General features: G+C 40.0%; 1 protein-coding gene and 1 long non-coding RNA gene across 13 annotated transcripts in view; one reads left to right on the top strand and one right to left on the bottom strand.

Annotated features, from left to right (window-relative positions):
- Window positions 1-2,488: 2,488 nt before the first annotated feature.
- On the bottom strand, window positions 2,489-7,626 carry LOC134299163 (uncharacterized). Its single transcript, XR_010006318.1, has 2 exons — window positions 7,487-7,626; window positions 2,489-2,728 (listed from the first exon to the last, which is right to left on the bottom strand). It is a non-coding gene; the product is annotated as an uncharacterized LOC134299163 (long non-coding RNA).
- bicd1 (BICD cargo adaptor 1) overlaps window positions 6,777-24,941 on the top strand; it is a 134,383-nt gene continuing 116,218 nt past the window's right edge. For 4 of the 12 annotated variants that reach the window (XM_062981095.1, XM_008110393.2, XM_003220819.3 and 1 more), the window contains exon 1: window positions 6,778-7,625. In XM_062981095.1, coding sequence (XP_062837165.1) covers window positions 7,413-7,625 — 213 coding nt within the window. In that variant the 5' untranslated portion in view covers window positions 6,778-7,412. Of the gene's footprint in view, window positions 7,626-24,941 lie in introns of all 12 variants that reach the window. The other 8 variants (XM_062981097.1, XM_008110394.2, XM_008110395.3 and 5 more) reach the window with 3 other exon arrangements.

Here is a 24,941-nt window from a genome sequence, read left to right as displayed (position 1 = left end):
AGGAGAAGCCTTTTCCTTGTTTGTGTTTGTTGTATGTCTCATTGTATTTGACTGTAAAGGCACTGAAATGTTTGCCTATGTAAATGCTGTAATCCGCTTTGAGTCCCCTAAAAGAGAAGGGCAGAATATAAATAAAATGTATTATTATTGTTATTATTATTATTATATGGCTCCTTTTTCTCCTTGCTGATCAGGTGCACTAGCACTTATAGCTATGTTATGGAAAAGGCTACAGATGGGACCCTGTGCTAAATCTCAGGTGGCTTGAAATCGAAAGAGATTTTACCGACAGTAGAAGCCACAATTAGAATTACAGTTCTCTACAAATATTGAATGAAGCAAGTTTTCATACCCAGAGGTGGTGACCAGAATGACAAAACTATTGAGAAGCTACACCTGATGAGGAGCTGGGAATGTTTAGCTTGGAAAAGAGAAAGTTGAGAGGGGACACAATAGCCATCTTAAATGTTTGAAAAGATGCCACATTGAGGAAGGGGCAAGCCTGATTTCTGCTGTTCTAGAGATTAGGACATGCAGCAATGGATTCAAATGGTAGGAAAAGAGATTTTATCTGAATATTAGAAAGAATATCCTGATGGTTATTGCTGTTCAACTGGAATATGCTGCCTCAAAGTGTGGTGGGGTCTTGTTTTGGGAAGTTTTTAAACAGAGACTGAATGGACATCTGCCATGAGTACTTTGATTGGGGATTCCTGCATGGCAGTGTAGGACTGGATGCCCCTTGTAGTCTCTTCCAACTCCATGATTCTATGATTAAAACCCATCATTAGGAAATACATTTAAGAGAATCAACCAAAATGTCACACAGTTATAAGCAAGGTTTCAAATTTCCCAGAATGTTTTGCAGCTAGTTTAATGGGAAAGCTCACCCAACTGTGTAATTTGGTGCATATCTACTTGTGGATGGGTAGTTTTCTGCATCACTGAAAAGCAGAATGAACAACACTCAACAGTTACAAGATCAGAAGAGGCATTCTAAAAAGGAAATGATAACCCATGAACAAAAGATTGTTTATTTATAATATACTTAAATCGATAAACAACAATAAAGACAGTGAAGAAAAATCAATACTCAAAAACAGGGGAAATCCAGACAAGAAACAATTAGGGCCAGCTAATCACCCCCAAACAAAGGATTCCCCCAGGCAGAAAGCAGTCAGGCTTTGAAGGTGATCAATTGCAACATTCACATTTTCTTCAAACAGACTAGAGTTCTTTCTTCCACCCTGGACCTTCCACAGATATATAAACCCCATTTGTCTAGTTTCCAACAGACCTCACAACCTCAGAGGATGCCTGCCATAGATGTGGCCGAAACGTCAAGAGAGAATGCTTCTGGAACATGGCCATACAACCCGGAAAACTCACAGCAACCCGATAAAGATCTCTATTATTTAACAATGTTGAACAGTGTGATCGAGGTGACCACCCTCCCCCCCCCCCCAGGACTTTGTAAAAGATAGTTCAAAAGTCAAGAATTTATGTTCTATATTCCATATATTTATAGTAGAAGGTGATTGAGACTTTTTTTACTGGAGTTTACTGTGGATTATCCCTGCACTCTGAGGCAAGAGATAATAACTTCATGAATTGTGAAATCATGCTGCTAGAACTCCACTCCTATGACTTTCCATATTGGGTTCCCCAGATGTTGTGAACTTCGTTCTTATCAAATGTTTTCAATTGTTTATATCATTCATGATTCCCCTTTATGCAATGTAACCCACCTTTATGGATTCTCCCTTGCTTCCTTGAAATCTATCTATCTGCCTATATGTATTTGTACTCTTTGGGATCCCCGGAAAATATGTGTTTTTCCCAGCTGGGTTTATGTTCCAACTTTATTTTAATTTTCATTCTATTTCATATAATTGTCAAATCATGAAATCAAATGGGAAATATTTTGACCCCAACATGAACCCCTGCTCCTATGACCCAGGCTTCCTTTCCCAAAAAAACAAAAGGATAATCTGCCACAGCTTAACCCAATCTAATTCAGATTGCATGGACAATATAAGGCTTGAGTCACCAAATTCAGAGTATAGTCCTAAAGGTGATTCAGCCCCCAGAGCAAACATTGTCATATCCCAGGAAATTCCAGGACACCTCAGGAAGGCGCCCTGTGGCTCATCAACACCCATCACCACTTCCCCTCTGACACCCCAAGGCATATCTAAAATCTGTGAACGTGACAGGAACCCGGACATCCTTGATGGGTGCCATTAATTCCTTTAGAAATCGGTCTGGCAGGAGTTAATCTGATATTTCCTGCCCTGGCACTTCATTGTTTCAATAGCTCCCGCCTCCTCCTCTCTGATTGGCCCGAGTGGGGACAAAAAACGGCTCCCCATTGGGACAGCAGAGCAAGGCGGGAAACGAAAGCCCGCCTCATTCAACCTTCTAGCCTATCCGCGATCAGATGGGCGGGGGAGCGGGGCGGGAAATTCAAAGGGCTGTCAGACCGAAATATTGTATAAATATGGCTTTATTTTGAATGTATGATACGCTAGTAGACTGAATGATCGCTACTAGTGTCCTTTTCAGCTGAATCGCTCAATAAAGACTCCTTGGCGGATTTTCCTTCATCTTTGGCGGACCTTCTTCATTTCGGCTCCAGGTTGTATTGCGGCTCATATTCTCTTATTGGCTCCGCCAAGGTCCGTTCTCTCAGGACCGGATCGGCTCTCTCCTTAAGGGGCCCGATCCCCTAGAAACGCGGTCGACAACAACAGTAAGGATTGTTTGAATAGAAGTCACAAATACATAGAGAACAAGAATGGCTAGAATATTAACTTTAAAACAGGTTCCAATAAAACTTTTTCCAGGAAAGCGAAAACAATTTCTTCATGAAGTAAAAATATTGTGGGCCCCAAAACTTTCCTAAAGAGGAAAGTGAGAATTTCACTGCATGCCAAAAATAGTCAAAGGAGCAAGATTACCAGTAATCTTTTATGGAAGGCCCAGAGTTGTTGGGGATATGAAAATCCAGGTACCAAACTGTAAAGGGTTTTAAGGGCAATTGCAAAAAAATAAAATAAAATTGATCCTACACAAGAAACTAGGCACTTGTTTCAACTAGAGTCATATGTTTCCAATGCCATATATAAAGTTGGAGAATTCCCACTGGGTCATCAGATGACCATGGGCAAGTCACATTGTCTCAACCTCAGAAAAAATGCAATGGCAATACTCTTCTGACCAAATCTTGACAAGAAAACCCCTCTGACTAACCAGTGCTTTAAGGGTCACCCATGGCTTGAAAATGAAATGAAGGCACACAACAAACATGGTTTCTGGGCATAGCAGTGAAAACATCTTTTGGAAGCTGCAGAGGAAAGAGGATTTTCTCATAATACATTGGGAGCAGTATACCAGTGCAATTGTATTGTTAAGTTTTGGGGTTCTATGTACATTTGTACCAATGTTACTGCATGCCTTCAAATCATTTCCGCCTTATGGAGACCCTAAGGTGCATTTGTTGTTGTTGTGCACCTTCAAGTCATTTCTGATCTAGGGTGACTGTAAGGAAAACCTGTCATGGGCTTTTCTTGGCAGAAGAGGTTTGTCATTGTCTTCTTCTTGGGTTGAGAAAGTATGACATGCTCAAGGTAGCCCAGTTGGTTTCAAGGTTGAGGAGGAATTTGAACCCTTGCCTCACTGAACTACAGCTTTCAGGATTCCATAGCATTGAGCCATGGCAGTGAAAGTGGTGTCAAACTCCCATTCACTCCACAGCACAGTGGAGTCCAAATGTTGTAGTCCAAATGCTCAAAACACTACAGCATGGTGGCTTTGTGGTAAACTGATCACAATGTTTTGTTTGAAGGGGGCTTCTGTCTTTGCCTTCTTCTGAGGCTGAGAGAGTGTGGCTTGCCCAAGGTCTCCCAGTGAGCTTCCATGGTTGAGCAAAGATTCAAACCCTGGTTTCCAGAGCCCTAGTCCAACACTCAAACCATTACAACCACACCGATTTTCCATGGCTACTTCAGCCATTGCCTCATTGTCAATATGCTGGGTGACTTTGGGCAGGTTGCATGCTCTCAGCCTCAAAGGGAAGGCAGAATGCCTTCAAAACAAAACCCTGTGATAAATTCACCTCGGAGCCAGTGGAATGTGGTGGTGAGTGCATTGGATAAGGGCTCTGGAGACAAGGGTTCAAATCCCTGCTCAACCTTGAAACTAACTGGACTATCTTGAGCAGGTCACACACTCTCAACCTGAGAGGAAGACAATGGCTTCTATCTATCTACCATCTATCATTCCATCATCTATCTTTCTATCATCTATCAGTTTATCTCTACCATCTTTCTATCTCTTTCATCTATATATATTGTTACAGATAGATGATAGAGAGCAATGATATATAATGATAGAGATGAGATGGAAAGAGAGAGATGGTAAATATAAAGTGATCACTATCGTCTTCTATACTCTTATCCAAGAGATCTCTTTATCTCACAAAATGGGGTCCCTCATCATGGTGATGATGAAGTTATCTTTGACTGATTCTCTTTTACACTCATCATTCTACTCTTCCTGCTTTCATCTTGTTATAGAATCCCATTTTACCACTTACTATTTAATCAAGTTTTAGTGTGTTTGAATTCATTTTAGTAAACTATCACAGGAGCTTTAGCATAGAAGTGGTTAGTGTATATTGGTCTTTGTAATTTTTGATTTTATCTTTTATTGTTGACATGGTCAGTGGAGTAATCAATAAACAGCTCTACTTTGTGAAAGATATAATCTATCATTTATTCCTATCTGTCATCTATGACTACATCCAGGGAAGTCTAGCTATCCCTTTATTCTGCCTTGGTCAGACCACACCTGGATTACTGTGTCCAATTCTGGGCACTGCAACTAAGGGAAATGTTGACAAGCTGGAATGTGTCCAGAGGAGGGCAACTAAAATGATCAAGGGTCTGGAGAACAAGCCCTATGAGGAGCGGCTTAAAGAGATTGATATATTTAGCCTGCAGAAGAGGAGGTTGACAGGAGAAATGATAGCCATGTTTAAGTATTTGAAAGGATGTCATAAGGGGAAAGGGGCAGATTTGTTTTCTGCTGCCCTGGAGACTAGAACTTGGAGCAATAGGTTCGAATTACAGGAAAGAAGATTCCACCTCAACATCCTGATGATAAGGGCTGTTCAGCAGTGGAACTCACTGCCTTGCAGTGTGGTTGCCTAAAATGATCAAGGGTCTGAAGAACAAGCCCTATGAGGAGCGGCTTAAAGAGCTGAATATGTTTAGTCTGCAGAAGAGAAGGCTGGGAGGAGACATGATGAGGGCCATGTATCAAGATGTGAGGGAAAATCATAGAGAAGAGGGAGAAAGCTTGTTTTCTGCTGCCCTGGAGACTTGGACACAAAACTATGGCTTTACACTACAGGAAAGGAGATTCCACCTGAACATTAGGAAGAACTTCCTCACTGTGAGAGCTGTTCAGCAGTGGAACTCTCTCCCCTGGAGTGTGGTGGAGGCTCCTTCTTTGGAAGCTTTTAAGCAGAGGCTGGATGGCCATCTGTCGGGGGTGCTTTGAATGCGATTTTCCTGTTTCTTGGCAGGGGGTTGGACTGGATCGCCCATGATATCTTTTCCAACTCTATGATTCTATGAAATAATAGTAGTGATTCTACACAGGGTCCCATAGAAGCCACATATTATAATAAGTGCACAAATACTTTTTATGTGTGCTAAAACAAATAATGTATGCTAAAACAAATTGGGGGGCCCTGGTGGCACAGTGTGTTAAAGTGCTGAGCTGCTGAACTTGCGGACCAAAAGGTCCCAAGCCAGAAAAAAGTTTTGAAAATTTCGGGGGAGGGGGGGTTGAACCCCTAGCACCCCCTCCCCCGGCTACAGACCTGTCAATATCTGCTTTAGATAGTGCCTGGCGGGACTCTTAATGTTTTACGTCTCATAGACTTAGCATGGGGATTTGGTTAGCCAGTTAAAATTCATGTGTAAACCAGGTTTTGTTTTAACCTGAAAAATTTGGGGGGGGGGGGGTTGAACCCCTGGTCCCAGGTTCAAATCCCGGGAGTGGAATGAGTTCCTGCTGTTAGCCCCAGCTCCTGCCAACCTGGCAGTTCGAAAACATGCCAATGTGAGTAGAGCAATAGGTACCACTCTGGTGGGAAGGTAATGGCGCTCCATGCAGTCATGCTGGCCACATGACCTGGAGATGTCTATGGACAACGCCGGCTCTTCGGCTTAGAAATGGAGATGAGCACCAACCCCCACTGGACTTTACGTCAGGGGAAAACCTTTACATTTACCTAAAACAAATAAATCTTAAAATTGCTAATGGTGGGCTGTTAGGAATGGTGGGAGTTGAAGTCCAAAACACCTGGAGAGCCAAAGTTGGCCCAGGCCTCGTCTATCTCTATCATATTTGTCACGTATAATTTCTCCCTGTTATCTATCTATCTATCTATCTATCTTCTATGTATAATCTATGATTTATCGCTAGCACCTGTCTGTCTCTCCTACCTACCTACCTATCTGTGTGTGTGTCAATGTGTAAGCATTGTGTGTCCTTCTGCTCTCCTCAAATTGCTGGACTTTCCCTTTTTCTTTGGAGCAAGAGAGAGGCCATAAGCGTGTGTGTGTCCCCCTCAAAAGGGAGGAAGAGGAAGAGGAAGAAGAGGAGGAGGCGCTGCTGCCTTGGCCCACCTGCCTTCCTCCTCTTCCTCCTCCTCCTCCTCTTTCCCTGCCGAGGAAGGGAGGGAGGGAGGGAGGGAGGGGAAGCGGGAGGCGGGCAGGGCGAGGCGGCAGCGGCCGGAGGAGGCGGAGGAGGAGGCGGCGTCCGGGCCATCGTCTGCCGCTGCCCTTCTGGCGATGGTGGTGAGGCTCGCCTTGTCCCCCGGGGCCAGGAGACGGATAGGCAGGCAGACCCCCGCCCTGTCTGCCTTCCTCTCCATCCATCCTTCCTTCCTTCCTTCTCTCAGAGGCTGCAGGAGAGAGAGAGAGAGAGAGAGAGAGAGAGAGGCGAGAGGGAGCAGGTGGAGAGACTGCAGTGAAGGCTGCCCTGGAGACATGGCGGACCGCCGGCTCTGAATAAGCAAAAATCGGGAGAAGAGAGTGGGGCAGAGAAAGAGAGAGGAAGCGCACCATGCCCCCGGATTGAAGGAGAAAAGCCCAAGGACAAATGGTGCAGAGCCGCCTTGAGGGGCTTCCAACTCCATCCCTCCTCCTCCTCCACCATCACCATCCTCATCTTCTGCTTCATGGCGCATCCCTCCTCTCTCCTCCGGCCTTAAGCTGAGGTCGCTGGCTCACCGGAGCTCGGGAGCATCCCAGGCAAAGCCGCCCCTCCATCCCGTCCTTCCATCTCCCTCTCCTTTCTCCTTCTCCCTCTCCCTCCACTCCCTCTTCCCCAAGGCCATGGCTGCAGAGGAGGTCTCCGAGACGGTGGACCATTACAAGACGGAAATCGAGAGGCTGACCAAAGAGCTCACCGAAACCACCCACGAGAAGATCCAGGCGGCCGAGTACGGGCTGGTGGTCCTGGAGGAGAAGCTCACCCTCAAGCAGCAATACGACGAGCTGGAGGCCGAGTATGATGTCCTGAAGCAGGAGCTGGAGCAGCTCAGGGAGGTGAGTTCCCCTTCCAGAGGGACGGGTGGCCCCTCGCCTTCAGCCCTGCCCCAAGCCACCTTCCCCTCGCCTCACTCTATATCAGGGGTCCCCAAACTTTTGAAACTGGGGGCCAGTTCACGATCCCTCAGACCATTGGAGGGCCGGACTATAGTTGGCCACCAAGCAATAATAATAATAATCATCATCATCATCATAAATATTTAGCCAAACCCCCTTCTGCCTTTGTGCACCAAAGCACCTCTGATAGATGGCCACCCAGCCTTAATGCTATTAATAATAATAATAATAATAACAACAACAACTGCAAAAGGCCACCCTACTAGGATCTGCACACATCATCATCAGCCTCCGGTGGCCTAGGGAATAAAAGCCTCGTGACTTGAAGGTTGGGTTGCTGACCTGAAAGCTGCCAGGTTCGAATTCCATCCAGGGAGAGCGCGGATGAGCTCCCTCTACCAGCTCCAGCTCCATGCGGGGACATGAGAGAAGCCCCCCACAAGGATGGTAAAAACATCCAGGCGTCCCCTGGACAACGTCCTTGCAGACGGCCAATTCTCTCACTCCAGAAGCAACTCCGGTTGCTCCTGACATGAATAGTAATAATAATAATAATAATAATAATAATAATAAATATTATTAATAATAAATATAAATAATAAAGCACCTCTGATAGATGGCCACCCAGTCTTAATGTTAATAATAATAATAATAATAATAATAATAATAATAATAATAATAATAACAACTGCAAAAGGCCACACTTCTGGGATCTGCACACATCATCCGAAAATACATCACACAGTCCTAAATACTTGGGAAGTGTTTAACTTGTGATTTTGTGATACAAAATCCAGCATATCTATCTTGTTTGCTGTGTCATACAATGTTGTTGTGTCAATAATAATAATAATAATAAAGAGGGTTGGAAGAAACCCCTTGGACCATTTATCCCAACCCCCTTCTGCCTTTGTGCCATGGGGCCCGGATAAATGGCTTCAATGGGCCACATGTGGCCCGCGGGCCGTAGTTTGGGGACCCCTGCTCAATATCTTCTGAAGTACCCCATGATCTCTTCTGCTCAGATCAGTACAGATAATATTACTGTTTGGTCATTGAAAATAAACCATCTCTCAATGTGTTGTCGAAGGCTTTCATGGCCAGAATCACTAGGTTGCTGTGAGTTTTCCAGGCCATATGGCCATGTTCCAGAAGAATTCTCTCCTGACGTTTCACCCACATCTATGGTATCCTCAGAGGTTGTGAAGTATATTAGAAACTAGGCAAGGGGGGTTTATATATCCCTGGAAGATCCAGGGTGGGAGAAAGAACTCTTGGTTTTTGGAGGCAAGTGTGAATGTTGCAGTTCATCACCTTGATTAGCATTGGAAAGCCTTGCCAGTTTGAGAACATAGAAATTCTGGACCACTTTAACAACCACCATGTCAGGCTACACAGAGAAGCCACTGAAATCCACAAGCAGGTGGACAATTTCAGCAGAAAGGAGGAAACCACTCAAATGAACAACATCTGACTACCACTATTTTAAAAAGCTCTAAAATCAGGACAGTAAATAAAGAACAACACCCAGAAAACAGGAGAATTCCAGACAGGAAATAATCAGGGCCAGCTAACACCGCCCAACAAAGGATTCCCCCAGGCAGGATTCAGCCAGACCTTGAATCTACAAGGCTTTTCAATACTATCTGCAGAATTCACACTTGCCTCAAACAGACAAGAGTTCTTTCTCCCACCCTGGATCTTCCACAGATATATAAACCTCACTTGCCTAGTCTCCAACAGACCTCACAACCTCTGAGGATAATTGCCATAGATGTGGGCAAAACATCAGGAGAGAATGCTTCTGTAACATGGCCATGCAGCCTGGAAAACTCACAGCAACCCAATCATTTCTCAGTTTAGGCCAGATATACCTATCCTGGGATATGAATACATGAAGCAGGTGGTGTGATGTCCTCATAGAACTCGAGGCTCAGCAAAACCTCAGAAGATGCTTAAGAGAGGATTAGGGATGTACAACAACAACAAATAATAAAATGTTGTTGTTGTTGCTGACTAGGGATGTGATATTTCAATTCTACTGTTGATTAAAATCCCAGAAATATTTCTTTGCATGAACATACATTCCTGCTTTCAGATATTTGATGCAATGATGCTTTAAATTGCAGAAAGGGGTATTAAAAAAGAAACATTTATAAACACAAGCTTTATTTACAATTTTTTAAACTTCCATAAAATTGAACTATAAATATTGGAATATTCTGAGGTTATTTATGTGCTTGTTTTATTTTATTTTTAGCAGCATCATCCACCATCTTTTCATCAAAGTATTTTTTATGACAGTACAGAAATATGTGTTTGATTTGAGGCAAATATGTTTGCCTGACTTGGTTGAAATATTTACTATTTAAAAATGCACTGTCAAATCTTTGCATGTCATTGTGTGTCTTAATTTGCAGGTCATTGAATTTCCTCTAGTTTTTTTCTGTATATATTTCTGGAAAAAGAGTTACAACAAATATTTATGCCTCTGTCCTGCATTATTTCCTTCCCAAGTGTCACATTGGAGCATATTATTCTATTAATTGGAATTCTGAAATATTTTTGTTTGTCATATTTGATAAATTATACTAAACACCTATAAACAGAAGTAAGCCCAAAGAGACACAATGAGACCTATTTCCAAACATCAGCCACAATGTGCCAGAAAGCTTAAGAAAAAAGTAAGCTTTCCAAAATGTACCTTCTAAAAATAAATGTTTACTTTCTTTCCTCAAGAAGAGCATTAGGATTTTCTATGTCAGTTTTAAATGTAGCTTGATTTGCATTTGTTCTCCAAAACCTTTGAATCCCAGTATTTATGATTCATGGAAGATTGTTAAAACCTTATTATATATATAATAACTGTTCAAGGAATGAAAGGGAAATTTGGACAACAGTAGACAGACAGACAGACAGACAGACACACACACACACACACACACACACACTATATATATATATAGGTGCCATCATGCACAAATTGTGGTAGAATTAGGCCTAGATAACTGCTGTCAAAACCTGAAGGGTGTGTTTGAAAGATTTAACACTAGGCAAGTAATTGCTGTTGTTGTTGTGTGTCTGGAAATTGGTTTTGAATTGAATTATGGCAATGCTAAGGTGAACCAAATCATGAGGTTTTCTGGGGCTGAGAGTGCATAACTCACTCAAGGTCTCCCAGTGGGTTTTCATGGCCAAGGAATTAAACTGATCTCCAGAGTTGTAGCCCAAGTAATACCTTGAGAGATAATCAAGGCATTGCTGAATAGCCTGACTTACACCTAAATGAACTTGCTTTCTAAGGCTCCATCCACACAGCTGCTTTGAACTGGAATATATGGCAGTGTGGACTCAGATAACCCAGTTCAAAGCAGATATTGTGGGATTTTGTGCCTTGATATTCTGGGTTATATGGCTGTGTGGAAGGGCCCTAAGATGGGCAAGTCTTCCTTGAAGATGGCTGACATAATTTGGACATCATTAGTGAACTGAGGAAGGAGTCAGTTACAATTGTGTCGAGTTGCCAAGCATTTAAGAGTCTATAATGTACCAACAGTGAAATGTCATAAAGAAACTGATGACTCTATGTAGGTTTTGTTATGGGAAGTAATAAGGCAAGAGTATTTGGTAGAGGCTGCATCGCTGGGGTTAGCTGGGAATGACATTCTCAGGGCAAGGCTACATAAGAGCCTTACCCCCAGAATATGCTATTCTTATCCTTTCCCAATAAGAAATTATTGGAATTCTTGCTCTGTGGGACTCAGAAAATTCTTAGTATTGTCATAAATCTACAATTTTAATTGGATTTGGGGGAAATCGGTGACAAATAATTTAATTTAATGATTAAACAGTTAACATTTTGGTTGATTATGAAATGACCACAGCAAATCAGGTAGCAGATTGAAAACAATAATGCAAATTCTTAAAGAAGAATGTGATAATGCTATCATATAAACAGTCTCTTATCTTCTATAGTAAAGTATTCCTCTTTTAAAGATGGTTTCTGCTGCAGTTGCCATCTAAAAATAAAGCAAAATGCTTTATTGCTTCTAATCTAATCATATGCAAATATATGTAGATTTGATCCAATGATTTATTAAAGAAGCTAGAATGGATTAATTACATGCATTTTAAAATATGACAGTAATAGGCTACAAACCTACTGACTCAGGAGTAAGTCCCATTACACGTCTTGCCTACATGAGTAGACAAGACATGTGTTGTTAGTGTATATTTACAACTAAGAACCATTCACATAACAACTCATGCAAAAAGCAAGATTGCTTTGCTTAGTGATCAGTTTAGGAGAAGAAAGAATTAAGTTTTCATAAGCCTTATCAGAATTGGGAAATTTATGTTTGTTTTTAATGTGTATATATTTGAATGACAGGGTATTTATCCTCTTAAACAAAATACATTCCTAAATAAAATGTTAGAAGCAAATCTTGCATGTCTGTAGATGATAATGATGATGATATCCATTATGATGAGAAGATTTCTATGGAAGGAGCTATGTTAGTTTCCAGTATGAAGGTTGCCAACTTTTCTATGCCTTAAGCTACTATGGCAGTGAGACAATCAAGAGATGCAGTTTTATCAACTATGAAGGTATACACATAGGTAAACTGTTATACACCAAATATCCGCTTGTTATGTAGCTATTAATAGCACAGAACATTTGTCAGAAAAATATGGAAATACTAAGTGCAATGATGAAAATATTCAGGTTTTGGTACATTTTTTAGAATTCCTTATGGTGCTTCAGTGGACAAAACAACCGTTTTCTTAATCTATTTATAGGACTACTTGTCTTAGAGCATAAGTGAAGAGAATACATAATTTTTTCCCAGCTATCCAGTATTAAACCAGAATGTATGATCTGTGGGCTACTTGTTAATTTCATCATGGGCTATGATTGCTAATACTAAAGGACCTCCTACAACAGTGGTTCTCAACCTGTGAGTCCCCAGATTTTTGGCCTCCAACTCCCAGAAATCCTAACAGCTGGTAAATTGGCTGGGATTTCTGGAAGTTGTAGGCCAAAACACCTGGAGACCCATAGGTTGAGAACCACTGCCCTAAAAGATTTGAAGTGGCCATGGGTTGACCACCCATTGCAGTCCTTGGATATCAATAATCTAATTCATGGGTCCTATGCATTAATTTTTCTAAATAAATGTACCATATTACATTTTTAGACTACATATCAATTTATCTTCTAAGCCAGAGGAGAAGAAGTATGGCTCACATGCTGTTGCCAGCTAATTTATGGCTCTCCAACATCCTCCTAAGACCCTCATGATATTTTAGGCATGTGGTTTGCTTCAGCGCCATGGACCACTAGAAGCTGAATTTATTAATTGTAAATCACAGTCTATTATGTACATGTGGTTATGGCAGTTGAGGGCAACTAATGAAAGTCAAATTCCTGGAACCAGTCACTTCCCCTGATGAAGAGAAGTTGCTGATAAAAGTCAGAATTATTATTGATGATAAATGTTGATGATAGGCTGATTTGGAGGACTCACATTCATGGGTTTGCCATAAGCTGATTTGATGCCAGTTAGCAACAAAAAGCACATCTAAATTTAATTCAGTAAATGCATACACATAATTAATAATTTATTTCTCATACTGGGTGACAGAGGAATATATGCATAAACTGTCTTGTGAACAACTCCCTGATATAACTGAACTCTATATATAGCCATATCCCTATAATAAACAGAAGTGTGGCAGTGATACCATCTTCAGGAACCTCTGGAAGACCCTCATAAGATCCTGGAGGATGCTGTTATCATCACAGATGCAACTAGAGAAACATAGCTGTACCCTGTGTCTGTCGCACAACCAGATACTAAATGTGTGGGTAGGAGTGCTGCTTTGGTCCAAGCTCATTTGGAATACTGTGCCCAGATCTGAGCACCACAATTCAACAAGGATATTGTCAAGCTAGAATATGTCCAGAGAAGGGTGATCAAAATGGTCAAAGGTCTGGAAATCAAACCTTTAAAAAGCTGGGTATGTTTAACTTGGAGAAGAGAAGGTTTGGGGAGAGATGGTAACCATGTTTAAATCTTTGAAAGGATGTCATGTTAAGCTCGTTTTCCATTGCTCTGGAGACTAGGACACAGAGCAATGGATTCAAATTGCAGGGAAAAAAGCATTAGGAGGAACTTTATGACGATAAGAGCTTTTTGGGAGTGGAATATACGGACTTGGAGTATGGTAAAGTCTCCTCTGGAGGTTTTTTAGCAGAGGCTGGATGGCCATCTCTCAGGGGTGCTTTGATTCTGTGTTTCTGGATGGCAGGAGGTTGGGATGGATGGCCCTTGTGGTCTCTGCCAACTATGATTTTATGAGAGAGCTGCGTTCTTCATGAAACATATGGTGTAGCTTGATGTAGTTTGGTAAAATGAAATGATGCAGGACTTCAGCTAATAAACAAACAAAAAAACCAAAATTGCAATTGTCAAGCATAATTCAGAAGGTGGTATCCATACATTTGTCTGTCCCTGTTTTAAGTGGTGGAATGGTATCAGTTTCCCATATTGGTTACCAATATGGTGCCAGTAAGAATATAGTGCTGAATACAGATTTCAGTTGTATTACATCCCATTGAGTTCAATGAGTCTTCTTTAAATGCAAGTCTGAATCTAACATGTACAGGATACTGATAAAGCATTAAAGATTTTTTTATTAAATCAGTTTGCAGTACAATAAGATTGCCAACACATTATTGACTGTATATTGTCTCTGAAAAGCATTAGGAGATTGCTGGACAACTTTCTTTTTGTAGAATGGAATTTCAAGTAGGTCTTCTATTTAGATCTGGTGAAGTAATTGTAGCTGGTGATGAATTTCATGTTTAGTACAATATATAGAAAATGACAGTTATAACTCGTAAGAACTAATAAATGTTTATGGACGACTGTACTTATAGCAATGGACATCATGGCAAGGATTTTATATTTCGTGGACATATAGTATGTATGCCACCTTGTTCCTCTAGCTGTAACTCATTTGTAGGAATGCATAATGCCATTGCTATCCTGTCTTACAGTGTTATATGTCTTTCCAGAACAGCAAAGTTCATGACAGTGATATTGGATTCATTGACACAGTTCAAACAGTCCTAAAAAGATGAAGTTTTACAGGTTCTTTTAAAAGTTTACACATCTGTCTAAGGGTTCAGATTCTTTCTTGTAAAAAATAAAACTATACTTCTCCTTTAATTTACCTTTACATTTTTGTAACAGATGTGACTTTGATAATTTGTAAGTCCATCCATCTGCCTTTTCCACCTGAGGTTTTTTGTTGGCATAAATAAAGAATATCCCTTCTTAAAGAAGGAGAAAATAGAATGAGTTTGAGTAGTCATTTTGAGTCTCTTTTGCGACAGAAAAAGTAGCACAATAATAATAATAATAATAATAATAATAATAATAATAATAATAATAGTCCCAAACCACCCACTTGGAGTAGAACATCATAGTGCTATATCCATCTTGAACTGCATAGTGGAAAAGCCCTACTCTCTAATTAAAGCAGCTTATAGTAGCATTATGGTATCAAGAACTATTGTTGTTGTTCGTTTGTTCAGTCACTTCCAACTCTTTGTGACCTCAGGGACCAGCTTACGGCTCTCTGCCCCCATCTCCTTCAAGGTCAAGCCAGTCACTTCAAGGATACCATCCATCCATCTTGCTCTTGGTCGGCCACTCGTCCTTTTTCCTTCCATTTTGCCCAGTATCATTATCCTCCAAGCGTTCCTGTCTTCTCATTATGTGGGTAAAGTACTTCATCTTTGCCTCTAATCTCCTTCCCTCCAGTGAGCAGCTGGGCATTATTTCCTGGACTATGGACTGGTTTGATCTTCTTGCTGTCCAAGGCACTCTCAGGATTTTCCTCCAACACCACAGTTCAAAAGCATCTGTCTTCCTTTGCTCAGCCTTCTTTATGGTCCAGCTCTCTCATCCATAGCTTACTATGGGGAATACCGTTGCTTCAACTATGCGGACCTTCATTGCCAGTGTGATGTCTCTACTCTTCCCTATTTTATCGAGATTGGTCATTCCTCTCCTCCCAAGGAGTAAACCTCTTCTGATTTCCTGGCTGCAGGGTTATGGTCAGGTGTAATGCATTGCCTCTTTCCCCATCCATCAGAAGGAATATTCCTGTTTCCCACTATGTAGTAACAGCAATAGGGAGATACATCTTCACATAGCCCAGAACACAGCAAACCATTTGAAAATCTGCAAGCCCAGACTTAACTGTTAATGGGAAAGCTATGGATTTAGTTTCTAGTGATTTTTTTTCTTGCTTAAGGAATGCTGAATGTGTGTTGCCTTGGCTGCAAAACAGCTGATTGCAAATGTTCACCTTCAGAAACAGTAGCCTTCTGTGCAACAAAAGGTTGTTTATGCAAGTGACTTCCAGTTTCTCTTTGGCAAAGGATTTGTGTGTGTGTGTGTGTGTGTGTATATATATATGTATGTGTGTGTGTGTGTGTGTGTGTGTATATATATGGAGAATAAAAGTGATCTAATACAACAGTAGAAGAAAAGCTCGCAATTACAGGGTAGCTTCCTTTGGCTGAACTGGCAATGACTTCACTTTCAAGGGATGGAGAGGACGAAGAGGGGCATGGGACTTCTCAGTGTGCCCTTTGTGTGTGTGTCTGTGTGCCTTTCTGTGCCCATTGCCAGGCTGCTAAATCCCTTTTCTTGATATGAACACTTTCCATTCATGGCCACCCTACCTGAGGAGAGGCAACTTCAATCCTTATGATGTAACCACACTGAAGGAATAGGATGCAAGGGGTTTGCTTCCCTTGCAAAGCAGTTGTACCAGATTCTTAGCAAATTTTCCAAATTCAAACCACAGGGCCAAAAAAGTACCAAATAGGAACATATTATCCATTTGTTTGAGCCATTTTTCCCAGTTGATTTAAAGAAATTATAAATAACAGGTGCCTAAAATTCAGAAGGCTTTGTATGGTCCCTAGAACATTCGAAGTGTTTTTATTTCTGTATGCAAGGCTTTCCTGATTTGTTTGGGTATGTTTCACATGTGTATATTATTTTTGAATAAAAGGTTTGCTGAAGTGTGTTGGAGCTATCACTACTCTTTCCATGTTACTTCTGCCTTTGCTAGAATTTTTTCTGTTAAACAGAAACATTTCTATCTGTAGTTGAAAACAATGTCTGATAAATAATTACTCTGGTTTCTAATTTTTTTGAATATGTGATATTTTCTGCTATTTTCTCATTTTTTCTTCTGTACATAAACTGTGCATTCACATATACAATCCTGTTACTGTTTTTCTAACCAGAGAGACACATTTTAATAAAAGTAATTATACTTTAGGATCCTGGTATTATACGATGTTCAAGCCAAAGGGCCTTCTCGGTGGTGGCTCCCCGGCTGTGAAACACCCTCCCCAGAGAGATCAGACAAGTTCCAACTCTTTTGGGCTTTAGAAGAGCCCTAAAAACATGGCAATGTGCCCAGGCTTTTAATGAATAAACAATAAAGATGACACAGATTGACCTATGGATAAGGCACGTGGTTTTCGGATGAACGGATTTGAGCATATATATTTTAAAATTTATATACTGTAATTTTATATTGTATTTAATTGTTTTTAAACTGATTTTATGTACTGTTGATTGATTTTGTATAGGCATCTAATTGTGCCAGTGTTGTAAGCTGCACTGAGTCCCTTTGGGTGAGAAGGGCAGGATATAAATATTGGAAATAAATAAATAAAATAAATAAAGAATGAATAACTAGATATTTATAGTCTACAAGGTTGTTTGTGCTGGTAGCCCAACTCATGGGCAACTATTGGTTTCCTATGTGAAAGAGATGAACTGAAGAGCTGATGTCATAATTACATTTGTTTTCTAATTGGAAAAACTGCAAGACAAATGGGGAGGACCCTGCTTACATAGAAACTCCACATAAGCGAGCCATTGCTCTTGGAGACAAAGCATTTAGAATTTGTGGAAATGCCACTTTTTAATTGGGCCTTCTGAGAGGCTAGAATGATATAATTGCTATTTTCAAGCCTTTTGGGTGGCTCCCAGTGTAAAGAGTGCTCTATTTTAAGATTAAGGCTGCTATTTTTAGTTCTCCAGAAGAAAAGTTTTCAGAAAGCACAAGATTATGACTGAAAGCAAACCATGCAGGGATTCTGGCTGTAGGAGGAAGAAAGAAATGACCCCGTTTGTGAACGTCTCTGCAATATGTTTGAAGCTATGTTTGAAAGAAGAGTTACATAAAAGGCCAAGATCTTTTTATAGGACTGCACAACACGTTAATGCGAGATTAAATATCTTTTTGAGCCTCACTCATTGTATTTTTTTAAAGGAATCTGAATAAAACTATTATTAGATTTAGGTTGCAGTTCCATGCATGCAGCGATAACAGTAAGTTCTTTTCAGTTTAATAGGATTTCCTTCTGAATAGATATGCATATGTATCTCTTAGTTTGTACTCTTCAATCTGATTTCCTGGGACATCTCCTTCTAATTGCTGGATTTCAGTGTTCTAGTAAAATATCAGGTACAGTCATCACTCCACATTTGTGGTTTTGACTACTGCAGATTTAATTATTCAAAGATTTGATTTAAAAATCTCTCTAAGAATATCAAAGTCCTCCAGTGTGACTTTATGGTCAACTTCCTCCATTTATGCCAGACAGAGAACAGCTCTTTAGGAATCTCTAGGACTTCCCATGTTAATTTCCAGCAGAAGTTGGTCATAGAGTCATGATGAAAGATGTAGACCAGTGGTTCTCAACCTGTGGGTCCCCAGGTGTTTTGGCCTATCGCTCTCAGAAATCCCAGCCAGTCTACCAGCTGTTAGGATTTCTGGAAGTTGAAGCCCAAAACATCTGGGGACCCACAGGTTGAGAACCACTGATTCAGATATTCCTGTGGGATGTGTCTGCTGCATTGGTCACATTCCAGCCCTGCCTGGCCGCCTAGGGAACAACAGATGTTGCATTCACATGGGGTCAGATACAGATTTTTGAAAATTAATTTTTTGGATTACAACTCATAGACTGTGGGGGCAAAGCAGGCCAGTAGTAAAAGTATCCAATAATCTAGTATTTTACATCCCAAGCGGGATTTATTTATCCTGGTAGAATCAGAGAGATTGGGATAAAGTGTGTTTAAAAATGTGTGTTTGTGTATGTGCCTTCAAGTCGTGTGTTGGCTTATGGAAACCCTGTGAATTGTCTATCAGGATGGAAATTGCCTTATTGTTGGAAAACACTTATGAGGTTTATGAGTCTCCTTGTGGAGAGAAAAAGTGAGGCAATAATAATAATAATAATAATAATAATAATAATAATAATAATAATAATAAACATAATAAACATAAAATATACCTCTATATGATGGGACTCTCGAGACCTCAGCTACTCTCAGTATTAACTGAGAGTAACATTTTGTAGTAGATGGGCTGTTTACCAATACCACTCTTACTTGTCTTAAGTATTGCATAGTTTGTTTCTTATTAAGTAATAATTTCCAGGGCACATCAGCTACTTAGAATCTCGGTTGTAACTCTTACTATAGCTAGTGCTATGTAATGCTTCAGGGAGGCTGTAATGTTTCAGGAGGTGCTCAAACTAACCAATTGAAAATGAAAAGTTATGTCCCTTTTTCTTTTGAGAAATGAAATCTGTTGTCAATATGCAGACATCAATGGGAGTAGCTGTGTTTGTCTCTAAGGATCCCACATAAGCTCTAAGGAGGATTATTTGTTGACAGGAATACCATACAAATGGAAGGGCAGCCTGTTTACAGCAAAAGGGAAGCATTTTGTGGCACTTTAAAGATAGGCACATGCATTGTTTGCCATATTTCTTGCATATTCACTAAACCCACAAATGTAAGTGTGTGTATGCACTTGCATACATTTGGAGAGAGGAACAACACAGAGTAGATTTAGGCTTAGAACATTGTTGTGCACATTATGGTTTGTGATATTTTCTGTAACAGGAAAGATGACTATTAATTACAGTAGCAATTGGTGGTGACCCAGTAACTGAAGTCATACCAGCAGGAGCTCACCTGTTTGTTCTGCTTGTTTTCCAGTGCGATACAGCTGACTGCTTGCCAACAGTGCCCTTCTGTCATCTTTATATCTGACAGCTGGGCTTACTCTTCATGCATCTGAATTGAACTCAAGTCTATTAAAACCTGTATCCCAAAAAAATATTTAGTCTTTAGGAGTACATAAAAAATATTTTTGATTTTACTGATTTTACACTGACTTTATATATTTTGGTTTTGCTGCTGACATATTGCCTTAGCTGTTGCTGTAGTATTACATTACCCAGAAATTCAAATATCTTACAAATATTAGTGATAAGATACAGATGAAATAAAGTAATTCCATATTTTTGCAATTTTCTCAATGGCAAGAGTGTTATAAAATCCCATACCTCCTGAATAACTCTGATGCATTCTTTTGTGAGTCTGTTGCAAGTTTAATTCTTGATATTAATAATTTTAATCATGTTTTTCTTTTTTTATTTGTGACTTCTTTTTGTTATAAATGCCAATGAAGGCTGCTGCTGCTGCTGTTGCTTCTACAAATATTAGCGACATGAGGCAGTCAACCTATGGGCGAAAACAAAAGCAGCTTTGTGAAATTTCTGGTAAATCACACAAAATTTTCAGTATCCTGCATTGCAATTAAAATGCACTTTACATAGGAATATAGTAATTGTAATGGTGGCTGGTTATATATTGTTTATGGTAGATAGCTTCTGTTTACAATGCGTGCAGGAATCAGAAACATGTTTGCATAGAGTGCTTTAAAATATGCAATTGATTTTTCCTCCCATGTCATTTGTGAAGAGAGGTCATGCAGCTTTGCAGGTGACAAGAAGATTATGAATCTGAGAGCATCTTGGGGGTGGGGGCAGGGTGCCTCGGCAGAAGAGGGATGAGGGAGAGCCAGTGGAAATGAGTCAGCACAGCTCAAGTAATGGCGAATGCATGCAGCCTGAACAACGGCTGGAATCAATAGGAATCTCAAACAGAAAGGGCATGTGCTGATATAATGCACACTGGAGCGATCTGTAATGAAAAGAATGCACTGCATTTTACAGTTCGAAAGGAAATAAGAGCTGTCATGAAGAGGAATGGTCACAACACATACACACTTCTTGGAGTGAAATATTTTGTCCTAAATGGTTTGACTTTTCTTTTAAATAGATGAAACACTGTTTTCTAAACCAGCAACAAATATCTTTCTCCTCATTCATTCACTGCCGTTTTATTAATGAGATCGTTATCTTTAAGTGTTACTTTTCCTCCACAGAATGTTGAAGGTTGGGGACATTGGGTTCTTCAACAATTTCCCTTAACAGGCAGTGACCAGATTCAGTCCTATTTATTTATTTATTTATTTATTTATTTACAGTATTTATATTCCGCCCTTCTCACCCCGAAGGAGACTCAGGGCGGATCACATTACACATATAAGGCAAACATTCAATGCCTTAACATAGAACAAAGACAAAGACAAACACGGGCTCCGAGCTGGCCTCGAACTCATGACCTTTTGGTCAGAGTGATTTGTTGCAACTGGCTGCAGCTGGCTGCTCAACAGCCTGCGCCACAGCCCGCGCAGATGCAGCGTGGCTGAATCATGCATCCAAATCCTTCTTCGCCTGCAAAGAACTTAAGATGGTCTCTTTCCACCACCATTGACCCTCTTGAAAGAGCTGAAAATGACCACAGTAAACTGGTTGCAAAATGATACTATCAGGATAATGCGAGTCACACAATGGTGGGAGCAGAGTTCAGCACAATCTGTTGATGTCATTATATAGTGGCACCCAGTCCTTCTTTGGAATTTGCAATTTCTGTTTGCTACATTAGCAAAAAGGTCCATAAATGTAGAGAATGTGACTTTCCCACGATCACCAATGGGTTTGTTATCTAGAATCCTGATAGTTCCCAATCAGGACACAAAGATATGAGGGCAGAACCAGATGTTGCCGTTATTGCTTCATTGATCAAAGAAGAATGCCATGCAGAGTCCCAGATCTGACATGCTTTCCATTCACAGGCACTGGTATTTTATGGACATTCAAAATAATAGACATTGTTCTGATTGGTGCAAAGTTGCAGTCTGTTCTCTCATTGGTGTGCTGTACATTCATTGTTGTCAAGTTTTACAGCTGTGATTGGCAGGTTGTGTATGGTGGGAACTTTTATTGGAGGAAATGTGAGTCTGCAGCTATGCTGGTGTTCATCCCCGTTCTGGTGGGGAAATGAGTGTTGGTTGAGAACAACAGTGACAATAGTTGTGATCAAGGTGGCATGGACCTTGGGTAATGAGATTTACTGTTGCCTCTAATGCAGTGGGTCCCCTCTGGGTTTTTTGGAGTTCAACTCCCAGAAATCTCAGCTAGCTATCAATTTAGGAATTGTGGGAGATGAAGTCCAAAACACCTGGAGGACCAAAGGTTGGGAACACTGCCCGAATGGGAGAACAGGGGAGCTGGGCTGCGCAGATGGCTTTTGGAGGGTCACCTTAGGTGGGACGTATCATGTCCCTGCATGATCAGCTGATTGATTGTTGGCATTCTGATCTATTGTCTTAGATGTCTTGGTTAATGAGAAAGTATATACTTTTTGGTGATCTAAGCTCATTCTATGTTGATGAGAAGGAGGAAAGGCTTCCCAGTGGAGGTTTTCCTGCTTCTGAAATCAATGGGGAGCATCTGAGTCCAGTTTTTGGGGCTACAACTTTTAGCATCTGGAGCGGGGATTTGTTCCATGATTTCCCAATGTCCGAATGTACTGTTCAGATCACTAAACCATGCTTTACGTTTTCCCAGTGCTATTTTGAGCCATCTTTGCATTAAAACCTAGGAAGTTATTTTGTAAACTATTTCATAACCATTACTCATTGCAGTGTTTTAAAATGGTCCATTATAATTACTTATTATGGTGTTGGAAAACCAACACGTGACATTACTTTTCTCCTATAGGTGTATAATAAAAGAACTAGAGCTGACCAGGTTAGCGAAGCATGTCATAGGCTTTCAGCAATGAAAAAAAGTACTTTGATAAAGTTAAACTGAACTATGCTACTTTCATTTCATTGATGTATTAAATTTCATTTGCATTAACATGAGAAAGAATATCTCCTTAAAGTGATTTTCTACTGTGGTTAATTTTATTCTGGTATAAATAATGACCTTAGTTTTAAAATGTCATAATGGATTAAATAAATCTTTAATCATCTTGGTCTAGCTATTGAAACATCTTTTCTTTCTTTTTGCTAGTTAAAAATGAAGATTTGTATTTTACATTTGTAGATAGTCATGTCATCCCAGTAAGAGGTTCTTTGGAAAGCTCTGTTGTGAAAAAGTGCCAGAGTAACTCCGGAGATCCTTCCCTGCTTGGTCTGCCTCAAACTCAAGAACACACAAAGGTGGAGATCCAGTAGATTTTATTTTACTGCACAGTGATCAGTCCTCAAAAACAAGCACATTGCACACCAGAGTTATTCTGGTTTTTATGCTCAACGTGAAGAAACTTGGCACAAAATCTTAGTGTTACAACATATTTAAGGAATCACCAGTACCTGCAATTTCACTTATCCACATATTACAAAATATGTCATCTTTAGCAATTTTTACATCCTTCAGGATGACTCTAGTAACTTTTGGTCAAGTTGTTCATTTCAGGAAGGTTTGCTATTATCCATAGTTTCCTATTTCTGCTAGGGATGCATGATCCATCAAAAAATGGTTCAAAAGTCATTACAAAACTGGGAGGCTCTGACATTTCGTTTCTAAAATGTGTTTCTAAAGTTAGTGAAAAATTAGTTACTATAATGAGGGTAGTGAAATTTTGTTAATATTTCTTTAGTAATTGCGTAAAATTACTATAATTGGGGAAACTTCAAGGGCTCCTTTCTCCCTCATTTTTACAGCTATTAGGATGAAACTCATTACAATGGTAGAACACATTTACCACTCTTAGTCCACCAAATTTCAGAATGCTTCACTTATCCACGGATTTTTGGGAAATTTTCAAAGTTTTTATAAACAACATTTTTAATAATAAAGAAAACATGTTCCAATATTATTTCCTGTTTAATTGTGTCGTCCTTACTTTGAAAGTAATGGATCTACACCCGGAACCTTTTCTTTTGTACCAATCACTTTGTTAAATGTGTGGATGACGATATTAAACTGGTGGACTGGATAGCAAAATGTGCTAAAACACATGCAAAGACAAAGTCTTTGTACTTTAATAAACTTTTGCCATGCTATCATGATAGAACCAATTAGGAAATGACATTTATAACCCAGATACAAAAACCATAGTTTAGAAACCATCAAAGCACCCCTGACAGATGGCCATCCAGCCTCTGAATAATAATAATAATAATAATAATAATAATAATAATAATAATAATAATAATAACAACAACAACAACAACAACAACAACAACAACAACATGTTCCTAGTTTGAAAGTGTTATTTCCTGTTAAATTGTGTAGTCCTTACTTTGAAAGTAGTAGTTCTACTCTAGGAACTTTATTTTTGCACCAAAAACTTTGTTAAATGAGTGGATGACAATGTTAAGTTGGTGGACTGGATATATTATAGCAAAATGTGCTAAAACATGATGTCCCTCGCACAAAGACAAAGTTTTTGAAGTTTAATAAACTTTCGCCATGCTTTAATGATAGAACCAATTAGGAAATTACATTTATAACCCAGGAACAAAAATAGTAATTTATTGGAACTTTAGCTGGCTATAGAGGGGCAAATCTCTTTGATGCTGAGCAGTGCAGTGCATTCTGAGAAATGAAGTTTAGGGCAGGGTCTTTTGAATTCTCTGGCATAGGGCTTCTCCCTTCCCAAACTACATTTCCCAGAGTTCTTTGCTGTTCCCAGCAAACACTGCTCCCTCTTTTCCCTGCTCCTAATGGTGAGACTCCATCAATTTACTCAGGAAAGGCAAGGTGAAGGCACTAAGGCAGCCTTTTTGGCTTTGCTTTCAGCTTTGCTTCCTTGCACTGAATATGAAACTGACTTTGGGAGCCTTCCAAGATTTACAAAACTAAAACAAAAAAGTATGGGTTAAATTTTGATTCTTAAATTTTTGACACAGGCCACGCCCATATATCAGATTTTGCCTCGTAAGTTTGACAAATTTGATCTGACTTACGAGGACTAACAAAAAATGCACAGCTCTAGT

This window comes from Anolis carolinensis, chromosome 5 (assembly GCF_035594765.1).
Source record: "Anolis carolinensis isolate JA03-04 chromosome 5, rAnoCar3.1.pri, whole genome shotgun sequence".
In the NCBI taxonomy this organism is placed as follows: domain Eukaryota; kingdom Metazoa; phylum Chordata; class Lepidosauria; order Squamata; family Dactyloidae; genus Anolis; species Anolis carolinensis.
The sequence above is the reverse complement of the archived record's forward strand: the minus strand, read 5'-3'. Positions and strand labels throughout refer to the sequence as shown.